The 20724-nt window shown below is 38.5% G+C and overlaps 1 protein-coding gene across 2 annotated transcripts in view; it reads right to left on the bottom strand.

Annotated features, from left to right (window-relative positions):
• The window catches only part of AQR (aquarius intron-binding spliceosomal factor), a 112575-nt gene that overhangs the window by 74245 nt on the left and 17606 nt on the right, over nucleotides 1-20724 (bottom strand). For both annotated transcript variants that reach the window (XM_032261234.1, XM_032261235.1), the window contains 7 exons: nucleotides 16808-16928; nucleotides 13876-14016; nucleotides 11672-11740; nucleotides 10563-10663; nucleotides 5701-5777; nucleotides 3000-3064; nucleotides 723-839 (listed from right to left, as the gene is read on the bottom strand). In XM_032261234.1, the coding sequence (XP_032117125.1) occupies nucleotides 723-839; nucleotides 3000-3064; nucleotides 5701-5777; nucleotides 10563-10663; nucleotides 11672-11740; nucleotides 13876-14016; nucleotides 16808-16928 (691 nt within the window). The remainder of the gene's footprint in view (nucleotides 1-722; nucleotides 840-2999; nucleotides 3065-5700; nucleotides 5778-10562; nucleotides 10664-11671; nucleotides 11741-13875; nucleotides 14017-16807; nucleotides 16929-20724) is intronic.

Raw genomic sequence — 20724 nt, 5'->3', positions numbered from 1 at the left:
CTCCAGCCCGGATGACCACTGCACTCCAGCCTGGGTGGCAGAGCAAGACTGTCTCCATAAACAAAACAAAACAACACAAAACAAAATGAAATGCTTTCAGGCTGGAGGCAGGGGCTCACGCCTGTAATCCCAGCACTTTGGGAGGCTGAGGAGGGCGGATCACTAGGTCAGGAGTTCGAGACTAGCCTGGCCAAGATGGTGAAACCACGTCTCTACTAAAAAATACAAAAACTAGCCAGGCACGGTGGTGGGTGCCTATAATCTCAGCTACTTGGGAGGCTGAGGCAGAAGAATTGCTTGAACCTGGGAGGCGGAGGATTCAGTGAACCAAGATGGGGCCACTGCACTCTAGCCTGGGTGACAGAACAAGACTGTCTCAAAAAAAAAAAAAAAAAAAAACCGAAAAACAGAGCCATAGGATTGGGACATAGTTCATTTAAAATTAATACACATCAGCTACTATATTTCACAAAAAATCAAAACATGTAAACATCTGTGACTATATTCCCCAAATCATAATTTAGTTCAATAATAAAAATCACATATAATTAACAAAAAGTTATATAATTACTAGAGGAAACCTATATGAGAATACATTCATTTTGCATGTTAAGACCTGACTTTAAAATAACTAGTAGTTTGTGTTATCCCAGTTATGTGGCAAAGAAAAGATAAATTTAGAAAGTAAAACAATAAATACATTCAGATACATAAATACTCACCTGGGAAAAAAGATGACCATCCTCTTCTCTACGAACAAGATTGGAAAGGTAACAGTGAACCAGAAGGTGAGAGTCATCCAGGATAGTATTAAACCAGCGCCTTGTGGGCAGCAGGGCCTGGGAAAAACAAACATCATAACAGTAAGTTTACATGTAGAGAATTCCACAGCTATAAGTATAATCTACTGATATTTAACTCCTGAGTATTAATAACATACAAAGTACCCTCCAACCTTCCGACATACTGTACACAATGCAAGAGGTCCCTTCATCCTGTAAATAAACCCAGTGGCAATGTTTTTGGTTTTAAAAACAATAATAATGCTGGGGGCAGTGGCTCATGCCTATAATCCCAGCACTTTGGGAGGCCAAGTAAGGCAGATCACTTGAGGTCAGGAGTTTAAGACCAGCCTGGCCAACATGGTGAAACCCCGTCTCTACTAAAAATATAAAAATTAGCCACGCATGGTGATAGGCGCCTGTAATCCCAGTTACTTGGGAGGCTGACGCAGGAGAATCGCTTAAACCCAGAAGGCAGAAGCTGCGGTCAGCCAAGATCGCCACTGCACTCCAGCCTGGATGACAGAGTAAGACTCTGCCTCAAAAAAATAAATAAATAAATAAAATAATAATAATGATAAAAGAACTTTTAAGATGAAACTGAAAATAAGGGGAGGGCACAGTGGCTCATGCCTATAATCCCAGCACCTTGGGAGGCCATGGCAGGATTACCTCAGGTCAGGTGTTTGGGACTAGCCTGGCCAACATGGCAAAACCCTGTCTCTACTAAGAATACAAAAATTAGCTGGGTTTGGGGATGGGCGACTGTAATCCCAGCTACTCAGGAGGATGAGGCAGGAAGAATTGCTTGAACCCAGGAGGCGGAGGTTGCCGCAAGCCAAGTTAGTGCCACTACACTCCAGCCTGGGCCAAAGAGCAAGATTCCGTCCCAAAACAAAAAAAAAAGAAAAAAAGATAAAAAATCTAGCACTAAAAGGAATCTCACAGATCATCAGATCGTCTTGGCCAGTAGTCTTCCAACAAAATCCTACGTAAAATCCCAATATGTACTGTGTGTAAGTTTAAAAGTGGAGCTGCTCTGAGAAAAAAGGAAGTACAAGTTCCTATGTGGAGAATCCTGTCTTTGTTTCCTCTCCTTTGTTCCCCTATACCATAGCTTGAAAATCACTAATCTAATCAAATATCATCATTTTACAGATGAGGTTATTGAGATCCTCAGAAGTTATAAATTAGTTACTGGCAAAGCTAGAATTTGAAAGATCTCATGAATGACTGCTAGTCTAATACGCTAATACGCATGTCAAGAAACCACCTTACTTCTCCAGATAAGGAACAAATTTTCTTTCGATATCCCACATTAATAAGAGAAAGGAAAGGAAATCAATCCAATCTGAACTATACCAATTCTGTAACTGAATTTGCCACAAATTCTGTACCTGAGCATGAAATCTTGTTTTTTGTTTTTTTGAGAATCTCCATTCTAAAAAACTGCACACAGCATCTATATTTTTCTTCACAAACATTGGGACGCATTTAGAAAAGTAAGATTATTTAAACAGACAGTTAGAAACCTGTGATTTCAGACATTATAGAAAACTCTATATGAGGGGCATATTTTGTGTCATATAGAGTATGACACAAAATAAATTGTCACGGCTGGACTCATGTTTAATAACTATACTGTCATGCTTCTTCTACAACTAACAGCCCACAGTAGATGAGTCAGTCATTTGAAAACCTCAAGGGCCAACTACTTGTGACTTCCTTCTCTAAGTGACACCTTGAAACACGTACAAAGTAAAACCAGTTTGAGGTGATGAAGAAATACTTCATATAGACCAGGCACGGTAGCTCACACCTAAAATCCCAAGCGATCCTCATACTTGGGAGGCCAAGGTGAAAGAATCGCTTGAGCCCAAGATTTCTAGAACAGCATGGGCAATATGGAGAAACCCTGTTTTTACAAAAAATACAAAAATTAGCCGGGCATAGTGGTACACTCCTGTAGTCTCAGCTACTCAGGACTCTGAGGCAGGAGGGTCAGTTGAGGCCTGAGAGGCAGAGGTTGCAGTGAGCTAAGAAGATGGCACCACTGCATTCTAGCCTTCATGGCAGAGCAAGACCCTGTCTCCAAAAAAGAAAAAAAAAAAAAAAAAAAAAAAGAAAAAGAATACTTCTTATATAGTCATATGCTTAATCTTAGACCCCCTAACGATTACATAACAAAAAAGTCACTGTAGATTGTAGATTTCTTACCTCTAGATCAATCATAAGTTCAATGAATCTTTCACAGTAATGAACTTTGTCCATAGTGACAGGTTCTAGACATAAAAGAGAAAGCATGTTAGAATGTTCTTACTAGGCCATTTTGCATGCTGTTTCTGAAAACTGGCAGTTATTTAATAAAGTCATTTGTCTCTTATTCATCAGAATGGGACTATGATTTAGAATGAGGATCTCACATACATTTCTTTTTAAGCCAGGCCTTACCCTGACACTTAGCTCTATAAATATGAGAAAATAAAACATCTAGCTTGGGTCAGAAGCACATTTTAAAAATCAGGTTTGCAAAGATATTTTAAAAGTATTAACTTTAAAAAATCTGTATTTAATTAGATTTGAAAAAACTCAGAGATAAAAACTAGAAGGCAGTTTTATATCAGTTTTTGCTCCACTTTCCTGTCTTTACATTCTAAACTTCTGAGTTTTCTCATATGTATAAACACATACACATATGCATATCTACACACACACACACACACACACACACACACACACACACGCCCCTTTAAAATACACTGAAACTAATTTGAGAGGTGATTTTTATGACTTTTTTCCACTGTACATGTATTATTTTAATATTAGAATGCCAATGACACAAAGAACAAAATACCTTTTAAATAACTAGCTTATTATATACTATTTATGAGCATGATATACTATTTTTACAAACATTTATTTTTGTTTTAAAATAATTACAACCTTGGGGCATGAAATTCTTTCACAGTACAAGCTTTTTTTCTAATGTCAGGAAACAGTCTACCATTTTACCAACTAAAACCATCCTGTCAAGTTGGTTCCAATTAAAACAAAGATAATTTTAGGTTCCCTGTTGCTACTTAGTTTAAGGACTTCCAGCACTGACTAACACCCAGTGCCAGACATATAGAAGGCATCCTACAATTGCTTAAATGAAAATCCATTTATTTGTAGTGTACAGGAAAACAGAAAGCTTAATGCAAAGCGAGAAATGTAAACACTTTGGTGATTAATATATACAGAAATGTTAACTGGAACTTTTTCAGCTAGCATATCCCCATAATCCAAACCCTGAAATAATAGAATTACAGAATTTATTAGCTGGAAAAAACCTTTGAAAGCATCTGTTCTAGATCTTCATTTCCCAGGTAAGAAAAACATGATTAGAGAAAATGACCTGATAAACATGTAAAAAACTATAAAGGCTGGTTAGAACTGGAACCCAGGTTTTCTGAAACATACATATACAGTTGTTTAAAATAAAAATTTAAAAGAGCAATTTTTAAATTAAGTCCATTCAAACTAATCTTTTGTTGCTATCTTTTGTTCTTATAACTGCCAAAGAAAACATTTTTTTCCCAAACTAAAAGAGTGAGCAAATTCTGAATTCTGTATCTTTATTTATGTCTTGAGAAATTACTGGCAATGGCCTATTTAAAATCAGAATGCATGGTGCTCAAGTTTTGTGCTCTGGTGAATAGAATTGCATGTTTTTATGTTAGCTAGTCATTCTGGGCATGTTGCCTAATGTGGAAACCTTGTTATCCCAATTTCAAACACAAATATATTCTTATTTTTCTCAGGTATACTGTAATTTTTTTCCCTTCTGAAAGCAATCTTAACATCTAGACAGATGTTATCCTACACAGATTTCCAACAACTCATCTGGGCATGCTGTTTTTAATGACCCTATTTTATTTTAAGTATGTATGTATGTATGTATGAGATGCAGTCTTGCTCTGTTACCAGGCTGGAGTGCAGTGGCATGATATCTGTCAGCTCACTTCAACCTCCGCCTCCCAGGTTCAAGCAATTCTCCTGCCTCAGGCTCCTGAGCAGCTGGGACTACAGGTGAGCCCACCACACCCAGCTAATTTTTTGTATTTTAGTAGACAAGGGTTTTCACCATGTTGGCAAGGATGGTCTCGATTTCCTGACCTCGTGATCTGCCCATCTGCACTTCCCAAAGTGCTGGGATTATAAGTACGAGCCACCATGCCCACCCTTAATGACCCCGTTTTAAAAGGAAACTACAATCCTTCTTAAAATCTTTGAAAAATTTGCCTTCTCTTTCCTAACTATGTAATCCATCTATCTTCATACCCATTCTAAACTGGCACATTATTGTCATTATCCTGTTAGTTCCTTTGCCAGTAAGCTGAAAATTTTTGATAAAAACTCAAGATTAAGAATGATGTTTACTGGCCAGGTGTGGTGGCTCAGGCACGTAATCCTAGCACTTTGGGAGGCCAAAGTGAGCAGATCACTTGAGGTCAGGAGTTCGATACCAGCCTGGCCAACACGGCAAAACCCAATCTCTACTGAGAATACAAAACTTAGCCAGGCATGGTGGTGTGCACCTGTATGTACAGTCCCAGCTACTCAGGAGGCTGAGGCAGGATAATCATTTGAACCCAGGAGGCAGAGGTTGCAGGGAACCAAGATCATGCCACACTGCACTCTAGCCTAGATGACAGAGCAAGACTCCGTTTCAGCTAAATAGCATAACATAACATAACATAACCCTTAAAGGCAGTCCCAATGTTCAGACTGGTAATACATTTAAAAAGGAGAGGAAATACACTTTGCCAATATAAATTAAAATCATTCCAAGAGCAGTTTTAGAGATGAGTAAATAGCAAAGAGGAAGCTATATGATAATTTCACAAATGCACTGAGCAAAAAAGAAGATATTTACCAGAAAGTGGGACTGATTTCAGCACAGAAATAAACTTCTGGATGAGTTGTGAAAGAAATCTCCTCTCTTGATAGGCTCTAAAATCAGAAAGATCATTGACCAATTATTTTTGAAAAATAGTCATTTCAAAAGTAAATTTTAAATGTTGACCACGGCTTTCCTATACTGTTCAACTGTTCATCTCTCTGCGAAGCTGGAACTATAACTTGAATGCCCAGCTTCTTCTTTCTATGTAAATACAGTGCTATATAAAGAAAAGAAGAGTCACATTACTGACTTAATAGCCACCTAAGCGAGCACCTCCTTTTCTCTCTGTGAACGCTTTCTTTTTTTTTTTTTTGAGATGGAGTCTCACTATGTTGCCTAGGCTGAAGTGCAGTGGTGCGATCTCAGCTTACTGCAACCTCTGCCTCCCAGGTTCAAGTGATTCTCCTGCGCCTCTCAAGAAGCTGGGACTACAGGTGCCTACCACCATGCCCAGCTAATTTTAGTATTTTTAGTAGAGATGGGGTTTCACCATCTTGGTCAGGCTGGTCTTGAACTCCTGACCTTGTGATTCATCCGCCTTTGCCTCCCAAAGTGCTGGGGATCACAGGTGTGAGCCACTACACCAGGCCAAACGTTTTCACTTGTGATTTACAAGTCAGACCGAGAAAGAAGTTTCAAAATTCCATTTATAGTCTGCCCTTCCCATTAAAAACCTCACATTTAATGTAGTTGAAATGAGATGAACAATATTATATTTTAATATTCAAGTATTAAGTATAAATAATACAGTATTACAATAGCTAAAAATCAAATGTTTAAAAAATAATTTTCTATTCATTACTTCTTTAAGATACATCAATTAATGGACAAACTTTTATCAAGTATTATATAGCTGTAAGTGCTTATAACAGTCCTGCTGGAAATACAAAGAAGGAGAATGGCTAAAATCTACTTGCAATAACAAGTCATATACTATAAACATAATTAGTAATACATGCCACTATGCAATTAATAAAACTGCCTGACATTAATTAAACATCCACTGTGCCAGGATCGGAGCTATGCTAAACACTTCACATCTCGCCGGGCGCGGTGGCTCAAGCCTGTAATCCCAGCACTTTGGGAGGCCGAGGCGGGTGGATCACGAGGTCAAGAGATCAAGACCATCCTGGTCAACATGGTGAAACCCCGTCTCTACTAAAAATACAAAAAATTAGCTGGGCATGGTGGCGCGTGCCTGTAATCCCAGCTACTCAGGAGGCTGAGGCAGGAGAATTGCCTGAACCCAGCAGGCGGAGGTTGCGGTGAGCCGAGATTGCGCCATTGCACTCCAGCCTGGGTAACAAGAGCGAAACTCCGTCTCAAAAAAAAAAAAAACACTTCACATCTCATTTAAGATTGGTAACAGTCCTCGGAAATGGGTACTATTGTCCAGATTTCATGATGAGGCTTAGAGGTGAAGTAACTTGCCCAAAGTCACACAGCAAGTGAGTCTGGAATCCAGGTAAGTCTGACTGTAGAACCTACATCCTAAACAACTATACATATCCCAATCATTACATAAACAGCTGATGTTGCAAAAAAAAAATCATAGAGCAAGTGTTCTAGGAATTCAGATGAAAGCACTATGGTCTAAAGTAGTTGGTCTGGAAGTGTGTTTATTGTGTTTATATGGTTAATACTCAATTAAGTGGAGTGAAGAGGAAAGGGACTTAGGAAAGCAATGTTTAAGAAACAATGACTAGAGTAGTCCAGTGATTTGCAGGAGTCGTGAGAAACAGCAGGAAGCTTCTGAAAGCCTTGTAAGAAGTTTAGAGTTTATTCAGTGGGAACTAAGAAATGATTGAAAGCTTGTAAGTAGGAATATTCTATGAACAAGGCTAGGGAGGCTACATTGGTGTAGGAAAGCTGGAGAAAGACCAAGTGGGAAATTACTATGGTAGTTTAGTCAAGATGCTATAGGGCCTGAATTCTGATGAAAGTAGTGTGACTAGACAAGAAAAGACAGGAAGGACAAAAGGTGAATCCAACCGGGCTGACCGGATATAATTAGTCAAAAAACTGGAGCGTTCCAAGTCTAACTGGCTGGGAGAATTAAGAGAAACTGAACAAAAGGGTGAATTTGGGAAGAAAAAACAATGAGTATTATTTAGTTACACCAAATATGAGTTCGTAACAATGAGTCCAAGTAGAAGTATACAGGAAGCAGTTACATAGTGGAAAGACACAGAAGAAGTCAGGACCAGAGAGGCTGAGGATGAAACCACACTGAGGTAATGAGAGGAAGATTCCACCCACCTCCTCCCCCAAAATGCAGTCAAATATTGCAAAAATATCATTTGATTTGCCCAATCAAGAGGCTGTTGGTTAGAATGATACTATGAAAGGGATGGATTGAAACTGAAAATTAAAGAAGGGATACTGCTGCTTTGATTGTAATATTCTCTTCCTGAAACTGTCCTTCCCTCACTCCCAAACTCATCTCTGACATGCAGTTTTTTCGTTCTTCCCTATTTTCACAAACTACCTCATTTCCTTTTATCTTCATCCCACTTTCATGGCTTATTTACCTCACTAAATAATCTCACCCATACTCATAGCTTCAATTATTATCTACATAGGTACCTATACAAATGTGGCATTTAATACATATCCCATAATCTCAATCTCCTGGTAGCTATCTCAACTTGGCAAGGCAAAACGAAAATCATTCTCTTAACTGCCAAACACACCCTCCCTCTTACATTCCCCATTTTGGTGAATATCTCACTATCATCCAGTCATCTAGCCAGGATGACAGTGAGACATTTAATGGACATCGGTAAACTGTTGACTATGAGATAGTGTCAATCTCAGAGTCAACAGTTTACCGATATCCATTAAATAACTCTACATTGTGTCACTATCTCTTTGCCTCCAATTCTGCTGTGTTAGTTCAAGCTCTTACTATCTCTTACCTGAGTATTACAATTACCTTCCATCCCTACAATCTACTGCTTGCTTCCAGAGAAATAATTCCAAAATTTAAGTCTTATATCACTTTATTGATAAAATCCCTTGGCAGCTCTCCATCATACAGGAAATCAAATTCTAACTTCTTACTTGCAATGTGGTCAAGGGAAAAATGCTTGTAGACAGAAGGAACTAGGTCTAAATTCTATTCTGCCATATCCTAGATTTTTATCTTTTGAGTCAAGCTACTTTATTTCTCTGAATGTGAGTTTTCTCATAAACCTCTGGAGGGAAGGGAAAGTAGAACTAAGTCAATAAAAGATAAAGCCTTGTGATGTGTCAATACCCTGGAAGTAGGTGCCAGGAAAGACAGACAAAATATCCAAACGGAGAAAAAGCTAGAGACGTTATGGAGGCGAAAGGAGGAGGGACATATAAGAAACGGAGTATCATCAACAGGATCAAATGAGGGTCCAAAGGAAATGACACAAAAAACAAACAATCCTCAAAATGACAGATGATAGAGTTGACTGGTAAGATCAGAAAGAGCAATTTCAGGTGAAAGTAGGATAAGGAGAACCAAAATTCAAGTGGGAGTTACAAGGCTTGAAGAAAAGTTAAGTATACACTAACTTATACTCTTCTACGAGGAAGAAAGAATAAGACAGTGCCAAAAGAAGTTATCATAGACCCAGAGGAAGTATGTCCTCAGAATATACGTGTGCATGTGTGTCTGTGTGGGTTTATATATGCAGAGAAAAAAAGTAGTGGAAAAGAAGAATTAAAGATAAAGGGGAAAAATATTATTGCTGGAATAGTCAGGGAGTAAATGAGGTAAGAAAATAGTTAGACAAGTCAGTCTCAAAGAGATAAAGGGAAACAAACCTCTGAGGGCATGCCAGTCCTTCCCCTGTGTCCTACTAGTTCATTGTTCCATGAAATAAATACTAGTTATCACAGACTTTTATTTAATTAATAAGCATTATTATTAGAAAGAACCCAGTGGCCAGGCGCAGCGGTTGACGCCTGTAATTCCAACACTTTGGGAGGCCGAGGCAGGCAGATCACAACGAGGTTAGGAATTCAAGACCAGCCTGGACAATATAGTAAAATACTGTCTCTACTAAAAAATACAAAAATTAGCCAAGCTTGGTGGCACACACTTGTAGTCCCAGCTACTCAGGAGGCTGAGGCAGGAGAATCACTTAAACCCAGGAATCGAAGGTTGCAGTGAGCCGAGATCATGCTGCTGCACTCCACTCCAGCCTGGGCAACAGAGCAAAACTCCGTCTCCAAAAAAAAAAAAAAAAAAAGAGCCATCCCCATCTGCTCCTTTAATTTCTATACTTGATTTATTCTTTTCTTTAGCATGTATCACATCTAACATACTGTACAATTTATGTGTTCAGTGCTGTCTTCCTCAACTGGAATGTAAGCTCCACAAAAGCAGCAATTACTCTCCACTGTGTTCTCTGCTGTATCCCTAAAGCCTAGAACAGTACCTGGTAAAATAATAAACATGCAATATTTGTTAAATAAATGAATGGTGATTGGAGTGTGTAAAAGTCATTATTAAGAGTGAAGGAGTAAGAAAAAGAAAGAAAAGTTATATTAATATCCTGAAGATTATGGAGAAAATTGAGAACAATCCATGAGGGACACGGAAAATAGGGACAAAAACAGCTGGGCAACTATATATACTTAGCAGTACAGAAAGAAGGAAAAGAAGAAAAGCATGATGTTCTAGTTTCTGCTTTAGACCTTTATGAAAACTATTCTTATGACAGTCTAAGTAAAAGCACTTATTAATAAGTTAATTGGGCTCAGCACTATATAAAGGGAAACAACAAACCAGTCGACATCATCTAAGGCCCACAATCCAGCATAATAAGCCAACGTGAAATGAAGCTTTGCCAACATACTGTTCTCTTGCTTCTGGATCCATCTTTTCATCATTCTTTTTAATCAAGTTCCAAAATTTTCTTAGCTTAGGTGTCTTTTTTAATTCCAATTCCAATCGTGCCTGAAGAAGAGATGTTATTAAATCACCAGTAACCGCAAAGTTTACAAGGATAAGGATTAGATCAACTATTTGCTAGTTTTCTAATCTATAAATACAAAATAGAGCAATGTCATAAAACCTGAAAACAACATAACAACCCTAAAAATTAAGAAATGATTAATGATATTTTTAAAAATTATTCAACTCTAGCTCGTTAATAAAAATACAAATCAAGATTGTAAGCTCAATAATCAATTAATATTTATTTCAAAACTCAAAAAGCTCAGTCTGAAAAATACATGGATCAACACTTAGCACAATCACTGAGGTTTAAAAAATATAAGTCTAAATGCACAAAAAGCAGCTACCACAAGTAAATAAGGAAATATCCTCATTAGCATATTCTCTCCTATGGCACTTGCCACTTTTTAACTTAGGATCGATTATTTATATGTGCCTTATGTTTTCATTCCCATAAACTGGTGCTTATGAATAAGTCTGCATATCTGGGTATATGCAGAAACACACATGTGCAGGAAATGAAATTCTGAATAAAGTATTACACTGAAATTTGATAGTTTTAACTAAACTACCTAAGATGTATTAATTTGGCTTTGGTACCTGCACATATTACTCATTAAAGACTTTATGGAAAATGGAAGCCATTAATATTAAGTGCAATCCAGATCTTCTCCTACAGCTCTCTCTATATTCTAATCAAGGAAAAAAAAATTCAAGTCTACATTTAGTCTCATCCATACTTTGCTAAATTAACCCCCTTTCTCTACAAGCTCAACAAATACCACTTTATTTCATTTTATAATACCAACATTAAGTTAAACATCAAATGCACAGAAAAACTTTACAACTGTAAAAACTGTATCTATGGTAAGTTAATGAATAATGGCTTTTCTAAGAAAAGGGGTATTTAGCTACCACTTGTATATCCAGATTAAGGCTATAGACTCTAAAACCACATTTTCTACTTATAACACATACATTCATAAGATTCTGAAATTAGAGACTTACAGCCTGTAAGCCCATCCACATTGGGAGGGAGATAAGCTGCTGTACTTGACTCCGTATCAAGTCTACTTCCTGTTTTAGGCATGAAGAAAACAAGTTAATAAACACCATCATTTCTACCTAAGTCTTTACATAAGAAGTACACTGCCTTTTTAAGACCTGGAGGGAAAACATGCCACCAATGTTTTCAAATTAATATTTTGATATTAAGAAGTTCAATGCTTTAAAAAAAGACTCCATCTTCATTATTTACAGATTTTGCATTTGCAAATTCATATACTAACAAAAATGTATTTGTAATCTCAAAATCAATACTTTATGTGCTTTCACAGTCATTCAGATGGCACAAACAAAATTCTGAGTTGCCTGATGTGTACATTCTCAGGTGAGACTGAAGTGATACTCTGCTTAACTCTCAGCTCTCATGCTATAAGAAACAAGTCCAGCCTGGCCAACATGGTGAAACCCCGTCTCTACTAAAAATACAAAAATCAAATATAAAAATCAGCCGGGCACGGTGGGCACCTGTAATCTCAGCTACTGGGGAGGCAGAGGAATGCGAAACGCTTGAAGCCAGGAGGTGGAGGATGCAGTTTTCCAGGAAAGGGAAACACCTGAGGCTGGGGGGTGGAGTTGCTGAGATCACACCACTGCACTCCAGCCTGGGCGACAAAGCGAGACTTCATCTCAAAAAAAAAAAAAAAGAGGCCAGGCGCGATGGCTCACACCTGTAATCTCAGCTCTTTGGGAGGCCAAGGTGGCAGGTCAGGAGATTGAGACCGTCCTGGCCAACGTGGTGAAACACACATAAAATAAGGCTACGTATTAACAGGTTGTAAAAATGTCATGACCAAAGCTTGCAGGAACCTAACCCTGTATTTCCCCAAGGACTAATGGTTCAGTTTTAGCTCATTCAGTGTTCATAGCTACTTTATAAAACGAACATAACTACCTCAAATAAGAATTGACTGTGTATCTTAAAAGACAAAGCATTTCAATAATAAACGAGTTTGGCAAGTTGGTTAAAACTATCATCAAATTACTAATACTAATAAAATCTTTTTTCTGTTTAGTTTCTGACAAAAAAATCACATCTATTTATATTTCTATTTGTTCTGTTTAGTTTAATAAATGTTAAAGAGATATCAGTGGACATCATAAGTCTTTTTTTATGCCTTTAAAAGATCCATATGAGGTAGTACATGGAAACAGGTAATAGCCATCCATTAATACTCAGTCTTCAGGATAAGAAAGAACTCCATGCATTCTTCTGCATGGGTGTAAGTAAATTATCAGTGCAGAGCCACTAGATAAATATGTATGTACCATCAGATAACCACAGTAGGAAAGTTCAAATGAAATATTAATTACTGAAAATATTTAATTTTTTTAGAAGATAATCTTATGGGGCCAGGTGCAGTGGCTCACGCCTATAATCCCAGCACTTTGGGAGGCCAAGGCAGGCGGATCATGAAGTCAGGAGTTCAGGACTAGCCTCATCAACATGACAAAACCCTGTCCCTACTGAAAATACAAAAATTAGCTGGGTGTGGTAGCGCACATCTGTAATCGCAGAAACTCATGAGGCTGAGGCAAGAGAATCACTTGAACCCAGGATGCGGAGGTTGTGGTGAGCCAAAATCGAGCCACTGCACTCCAGCCTGGGCAACACAGTAAGACTCCATCTCAAAAAAAAAAAAAAAGAAGATAATCTTATGAAGGATGAAAATGTATCACACAAGACATTTTCAAAGATCATCTACAATCGGCCTTTATTAGTCACAACTCAAAATATAACTCTCCTGCTGACTACCCAGCCTGTGCATGAAGCATGATGAAAAGTAATGAAACTACATTTCCGTATGTATACACAGCTTGTGGCACGGATCTCATTACTCAAATTCCGTATTAACCAGTCTCTTGCTGCTTCTCATTTGTGTGCTCTCCCTTTGGAGTTTCAGTTCTTACAATTATTTTCATTAAGAGTCAAGATAGAAAAAAAGTAAGTATCAAGTTCAAACCTACTAAAAAGTGAACACATCTTATAAAATGGTTTTACTAATAAGTGGCTGAAATCAAGCTTTTAGCATTATCCTTATTCCCCACTATTATGGATAAAGAATTGGCTACAGAGGTAATCTCATATAAACTCAACCTAAAAGAACAAGAAAACTTGAAAATGTAATGAAAATTTAAAGTGTAAGTACCAAACTATTGAAGCAGTGATCAAGAAAAAGTAGTAGGACCGTCTGTTCATGAAGTGAAAATTCACCATCAGTTTCAGCTAATGCCGCCTTCAAGATGTGTTTGAAAAAGAATGGGAAATGGTCCGGTTTCTTCTTAAAAATCTGAAAAGAAAAAGAATAAAAATTCATTTTGAATTGGCTTGCTCACTTAAGCTTCTTTTAAAGAAATCCTAGTAGGCTTTTTAGCAGTCTATTAAAAAAACCAAATAATTACAAGGTCATTTGTATCTGTATTAAAAAAGGCAACATCACGTGCTTGCTTATAATTAATGGCAAGTCAACTATAGGTTTCTAACGGGACTAGGAGTTATAAAAATCTTTAGCTAATAAAATAATGGCTTTAATTCCTTTAGTTCTTCCTCTGTGGATTATGGCAGTATTTAGCTTAGGCTTTGTTTTCTTATTAAGGATCTGAAGTGTTTTAATTTATCTGATTTAAAAAAAAAAAAAAAAGTACATCTTTAGCAAAAATCTACTTTACACCCCGGAATCAATCTGAAGGATAGCCTTTCCTGCTTTATATTAACTCCTTCCTCTTAACTTGTAAATAATGTAAATATATTCAAGTCTCTTTGGTCTACCTCCATTCTAGTTACTGCCATAGACAAGTGCTCCAAACCTGTGGTCTTTACTAGTTGTTTTCACTCACTTCTCTAAGACAAGCTCTCTTGAAGCTGTATGGCTGTCAAGTCCTATGGACCCCTTATTAACCCTCAACTCCTTTTTGCCATGTTGAAAGCTCTTCTTCCTTTGTCTGTTTTCCAAACAGCAATATTCCTAGGGTTCTAGTTTCATTCTTCTCCCCATTACTTCAACTACCAAATACCAATGATCCCAAATATACATCTGCAGTTCAGATTTCTCTTCTGAGCTCTCAAACCTTAGATTCCTCCATTTTCTTAATCTAGATATTCCAAAGGCAATTTAAACCGAATATGTCCAAATTCAATTCAACAGTTTTCCATCCTCCAAATTATTCCTTACTAAATGGCAACATCATCTATTATATTAATTTGCCCAAGCCTGGAAGGTTATTGAAAATAACACCCTTTCCTAATGCTACTTCAACTGATTATCAAATTCAATCAATTCTACTTTCTAAATATGTGTTTATCATCTAAATCTGTATTATCATTTCTCTATTTCAAGGCCTAATCATCAAAGTGATCTTTGTAATAGGCAAATTAACCAGATTATTCCCTGGCTCAAAAAATTTTCTTTCTTCCTTTCTATAGTAGCTGAAGCAATTTCAAGAAATCCCTAGGCTCTCTTGATATCGACGTAAAACCCATAGTTTATTTTGAGCTCTAATGTGCCCTGACATGGTAGTCATTTAATGAATATTTGAGATAAGTATTCATGGTTTTATCTTAAAGACACTATCACCTTCTCACTTCGGAGACCATTTACTCCCAACAGATGACAGGCATCCACTTCTTTTTTTCATTTAAAAAAGTCTGACTAGAAGAGAAGAAACTCTTGATGAGGGGACTATTTTATGGTGGGCAAAGAAAATCTAGGTTTTGGATCTCTACTGATTAAGTCTCTGTTGAACCAACACAAAAAGGAAAAGTCAGTTCATTAGAAATTTCTAAAAGGAGGCCGGGCGCGGTGGCTCAAGCCTGTAATCCCAGCACTGTGGGAGGCCCAGGCGGGTGGATCACGAGGTCAAGAGATCAAGACCATCCTGGTCAACATGGTGAAACCCCGTCTCTACTAAAAATACAAAAAATTAGCTGGGCATGGTGGCGCGTGCCTGTAGTCCCAGATGCTCAGGAGGCTGAGGCAGGAGAATTGCCTGAACCCAGGAGACGGAGGTTGCGGTGAGCCGAGTTCGCGCCATTGCACTCCAGCCTGGGTAACAAGAGCGAAACTCTGTCTCAAAAAAAAAAAAAAAAAGAAATTTCTAAAAGGAAAAATACATCCCAGGGTGCAGTGACTCATGCCTGTAATCCAAGCACTTTAGGAGGCCAACGCAGGTGGATCACCTGAAGTCAGGAGTTCAAGATCAGACTGGCTAACATGGTGAAGCCCAGTCTCTACTATATTAGCTGGGTGTGGTGGCAGGTGCCTGTAATCCTAGCTACTTGGGAAGCTGAGGCAGGAGAATTACTTAAACCCAGGAGGCAGAGGTTGCAGTGAGCCGAAATCGCACCATTGTACTCCAGCCTGGGTTTTGGTAACATTTTTTTATTCATATAAAACTACAAATATATACCTCTTCTTGTGAAAAAAGATGCTGAAAAATATCTCATTTGAACATTACATACTTGTGCTTTTCTCTTCCTCTTAGAGACAGTCTCGCTCTGTTACCCAGGCTGGAGAACTATGGCGCAATCACAGTTCATTGTAACCTCGAATTCCTGGGCTCAAGCAGTCCTCTTGCCTCAGTCTCTCAAGTAGCTGGGACTACAGACACACACCACCATGCCTGACAAACTTTTTTTTTTAAGAGACAGGTTTTTGCTTTGTTGCCCAGGCTGTTCTTGAACTCCTGGCTTCAAGCAATCCTTCCACCTCAGCATCCCAAAGTGCAGGATTACGGGCATGAGTGACAGCACTCAGCCTATTTGTACTTATGAATATAACTTCCATTTTGCCAGCTCCTGATATAAATTATTATAACATATACCATTCTTTGTTTCAAGCACAAAGCAGAAAAATAACTCCACATTCATAATTTTTCAATTCATAGTAAATTATTATTGTTGGAAAAAAGTGTTGAAAGCAAAAGAAAACGTATCTTTCACATAACCATTCTTTTTCTCAGTATCTGCTTTAATACTGGGTAAAGTGCTGCCCTAAAAGCACCACCATCAATAAAAGTTTTGCCACTCTGTAATGGCTTAAGTGGGCACAGTATGAAAGCTATGAAGTAATTAAAAACAGTTACCTCCCATGCAGGCACGTTTTCTCTGAACTTCTCATTCACCATACAGCAGATTGACATTAAATATGCCTTGCTGGATACCTCAGGAGAATAATTCATCCAGAGATAATTTTCAAGATACTGGCTATAAAGTGTAAAAGGCACAGAGTATTTCATTAGTTACCACCATTCACTGTAATGTATAAGTCACCCAGAAAAGCATAATTATTTAAAACTTTCTGAAAATATTTTGGAAATCTCTATAACTTGGAATCCTTGACCAGGTGTGGTGGCTCACGCCTGTAATCCCAGCACTTTGGGAGGCCAAGGCAGGTGGATCACTTGAGGTCAGGAGCTGTGCTCAATTTGGTGAAACCCCATCTCTACTAAAAATATAATAATTAGCTGGTTGTGGTGGCATATGCTTGCAATCCCAGCTACTTAGGAGGCTAAGGCAGGAGAATCGCTTGAACCTGGGAGGCAGAGGAAGCAGTGTGCCACTGCACTCCAACCTGGCCGACAGAGCTAGACTCTGTCTCCAAAAAAAAAACCAAAAAGCCGGGTGCGGTGGCTCAAGCCTGTAATCCCAGCACTTTGGGAGGCTGAGGCGGGTGGATCACGAGGTCAAGAGATCGAGACCATCCTGGTCAACATGGTGAAACCCCGTCTCTACTAAAAATACAAAAAAATTAGCTGGGCATGGTGGTGCGTGCCTGTAATCCCAGCTACTCAGGAGGCTGAGGCAGGAGAATTGCCTGAACCCAGGAGGCGGAGGTTGCGGTGAGCCGAGATCGCGCCATTGCACTCCAGCCTGGGTAACATGAGTGAAACTCCGTCTCAAAAAAAAAAAAAAAACAAAAAAACAAAAAAACAAAAAACAACAAACTTGGAATCCTTCAAAAATTTACCTGTAATCTCAGTCACTGCTACCAGTTACAAATTTATATATAGAAAATATGGCTTTGGGGAATGACAGTCTTACACTTTCAAGTAAAAAGATATCAAAGGTTGCCAACATACATAATTATCACCACCAAACCACTGGATGTTCCCTTACCTAAGGCTCTTCTTAAAGTAAAAGCCAAAAATACCTGACAAATATCAGTTCTAAAACAAAATGATGCCAGGTGTGGTGGCTCAAACCTGTAATCCTAACACTTTGGGAGGCCAAAGTTGGTGGACTGCTTCAGCCCAGGAGTCTGAGACCAGCCTGGGCAACATAGTGAGACCTTATCTCTACAAAAAATTTAAAATAAACTAGCCAGGTATGATGGTGCACACCTGTGGTCCCAACTACTCAGGAGGCTGAGGTAGGAGGATCACTTGAGCCTAGGGGGTTGAGAATGCAGTAAGCCATGATTGTGCCACTGCACTCCAACCTGGGCAACAGAGCAAGACTCCATCTCCAAAACTTAAAAAAAAAATCTTCTGAAACTCCTATTAGGCTTTCCCACTTTAGCCTCCACATATCTTATTTTCCTTTCATCTTTTTCAATTTTTACTTCTCTTTGCTATGTTCTAGTTAATTCCCTCAGATTTTTGAGTTCACTAATTCCCTCTTTAGCTGCATCTAACATGTTATTTTGCTAATCGATTTTTTAAATTTCATTGATTTTTGCCGGGCGCGGTGGCTCAAGCCTGTAATCCCAGCACTTTGGGAGGCCGAGGCGGGTGGATCACGAGGTCAAGAGATCGAGACCATCCTGGTCAACACGGTGAAACCCCGTCTCTACTAAAAATACAAAAAATTGGCTGGGCATGGTGGCGCGTGCCTGTAATCCCAGCTACTCAGGAGGCTGAGGCAGGAGAATTGCCTGAACCCAGGAGGCGGAGGTTGCGGTGAGCCGAGATCGCGCCATTGCACTCCAGCCTGGGCAACAAGCGCCCACCTCCGTCCCCCCCCAAAAAAAAAAAAAAAAAAAAAAAAATTTCATTGATTTTTATCTCCCTTTCCCTCCCCCAAGTCTATCCATTTTTTAGTGTCTTATTTCTTTCTCACATACTATATTTCTTCTCTTATGCCAATAATAATTTTAAACATAATGACTTGATAGTGTGTATCAATTATTTAATTATCTCAAGTTCTTGGTGGTGGGGACAGGGGGGATCTTAGTTCTCTGTTGTTCACTCTTGCTTATAGAATACTACCCTAATGTGCTCTGTAATTTGGGAATGTAAACTCACCTTTACCAAGGTTTTATTTATAGAGATTTTCTTGCAGCATAGTTGGAATACATATGCTTCCAGGGCATCTTTATAACTGTTTCTACCACAGTTTTTTTTTTTTTTTTTTTAGACGGAGGTTCACTCATGCTACCCAGGCTGGAGTGCAATGGCGCGATCTCGGCTCACCGCAACCTCCGCCTCCTGGGTACAGGCAATTCTCCTGCCTCAGCCTCCTGAGTAGCTGGGATTACAGGCACGCACCACCATGCCCAGCTAATTTTTTTGTATTTTTTTAGTAGAGACGGGGTTTCACCATGTTGACCAGGATGGTCTCGATCTCTTGACCTCGTGATCCACCCGCCTCGGCCTCCCAAAGTGCTGGGATTACAGGCTTGAGCCACCGCGCCCGGCTCTACCACAGTTTTTAAGAGTAAAATCTTACCTTGGGTGTTATCTGACTACACAGCAAATTCCAAACCCATCTATCTTTAAATCTCTTAGATGAGAAAACTAAGGCAATGAGAGTCAATGATTTGTCTGATTACACAGGTATGGTTCTGACTCCAAACTACATCTCTTTTCTTCAAATTTAAAGATTTGTTCAATAACTTCCTGCTCCTACTTCAGCAACTGCAGCAAATTCTATACAATATTGAAGAATGCCTTCCTCTAATGATTTTCTCTAATGCCTTCCTCTAATGATGCCTTCCTCTAATGATTTTCATCCACAGAAACCCTTTCTTTCTCAGTTCACTTTCCCCTATCCAGGTACCTTCTCCATGCCATCTTATTTTCCACTCTAGCAAGAGACCATCAATTACTCTCTACAACAAACTTTTGATGGGTTATGTCTGGAAGTTGGCCCAGGGTAAATGGCATTGTCACATAAAATTAAACAAAACAAAAGTTCCTGAAAGGTAACAACCGACTTTTTCAGTTATTAAAATTTTTTCACTCTCATTGATGCTTTCAATTTGTTTTGTTGCTTTCTCCCTCATCTCTTGCAATTCTCTTGGCTTCTGGACTCCAGAATTCTGGTTAATCCTACTTGCATATTTGTAGCCTCTTGATTTTACTCTGTCTTCTTGACAGGAGGCACAATATGGTGGAAAAAGCATTATTATTTCAGGGACAGATGGGTCAAGTTTCTAGTTTCAGTTTTCTTGCCTATAAAATAAGGAAGATCTTACTAGTGTTGTTAGGAGGATTAAATAAGATGATTTAATAAGAAAATGCAGTTCTGAGGATACAGGAGGCACTCAACTTACAATTCATAATAAATTTCAATTTCCCTCTATGAAAACAATAAGACCATCTACTTCATGTCATTTTTTTGTGAGGATCAAATCTGTGTATGTAGGAGTAAAATTATTAACACAGAGGCCCTGACCTCTGATGTAAACCAGATGTCAAGGAAATGTAGAGAAATGGAAAACCATGAGCTTTGGCATCAAACATTGTTATCCCAGTTCTGCCAATTCCTTAACTTCATTATCTTGAGCAAATTATTCAACCTCTCTGATCTCAGCTTCTGTTTCCAGTAAATGCAAAGGACAGTACTTACTTCACAGGATTGTTCTGAATACTCTCTATATAAAATACATAACACTGTGGTGAGTACAAGACAGGTGTTCTTGTATAAATGGTAAATGTAACTATCATCAGCATCAATGCTGGCTTTTATTTTTAGCATACTGGCTGGATTTGGTTGTAACATAATCTAATGTATCTTTGCAATCTGAAAATCATACATTATCTTTTTTTTTTTTTTTTTT

The sequence above is a fragment of the Sapajus apella genome, unplaced genomic scaffold (assembly GCF_009761245.1).
Source record: "Sapajus apella isolate SASKATOON/1434 unplaced genomic scaffold, GSC_monkey_1.0 scaffold122, whole genome shotgun sequence".
Lineage (NCBI taxonomy): Eukaryota > Metazoa > Chordata > Mammalia > Primates > Cebidae > Sapajus > Sapajus apella.
This window is presented reverse-complemented; position numbering and strand designations above follow the sequence as displayed.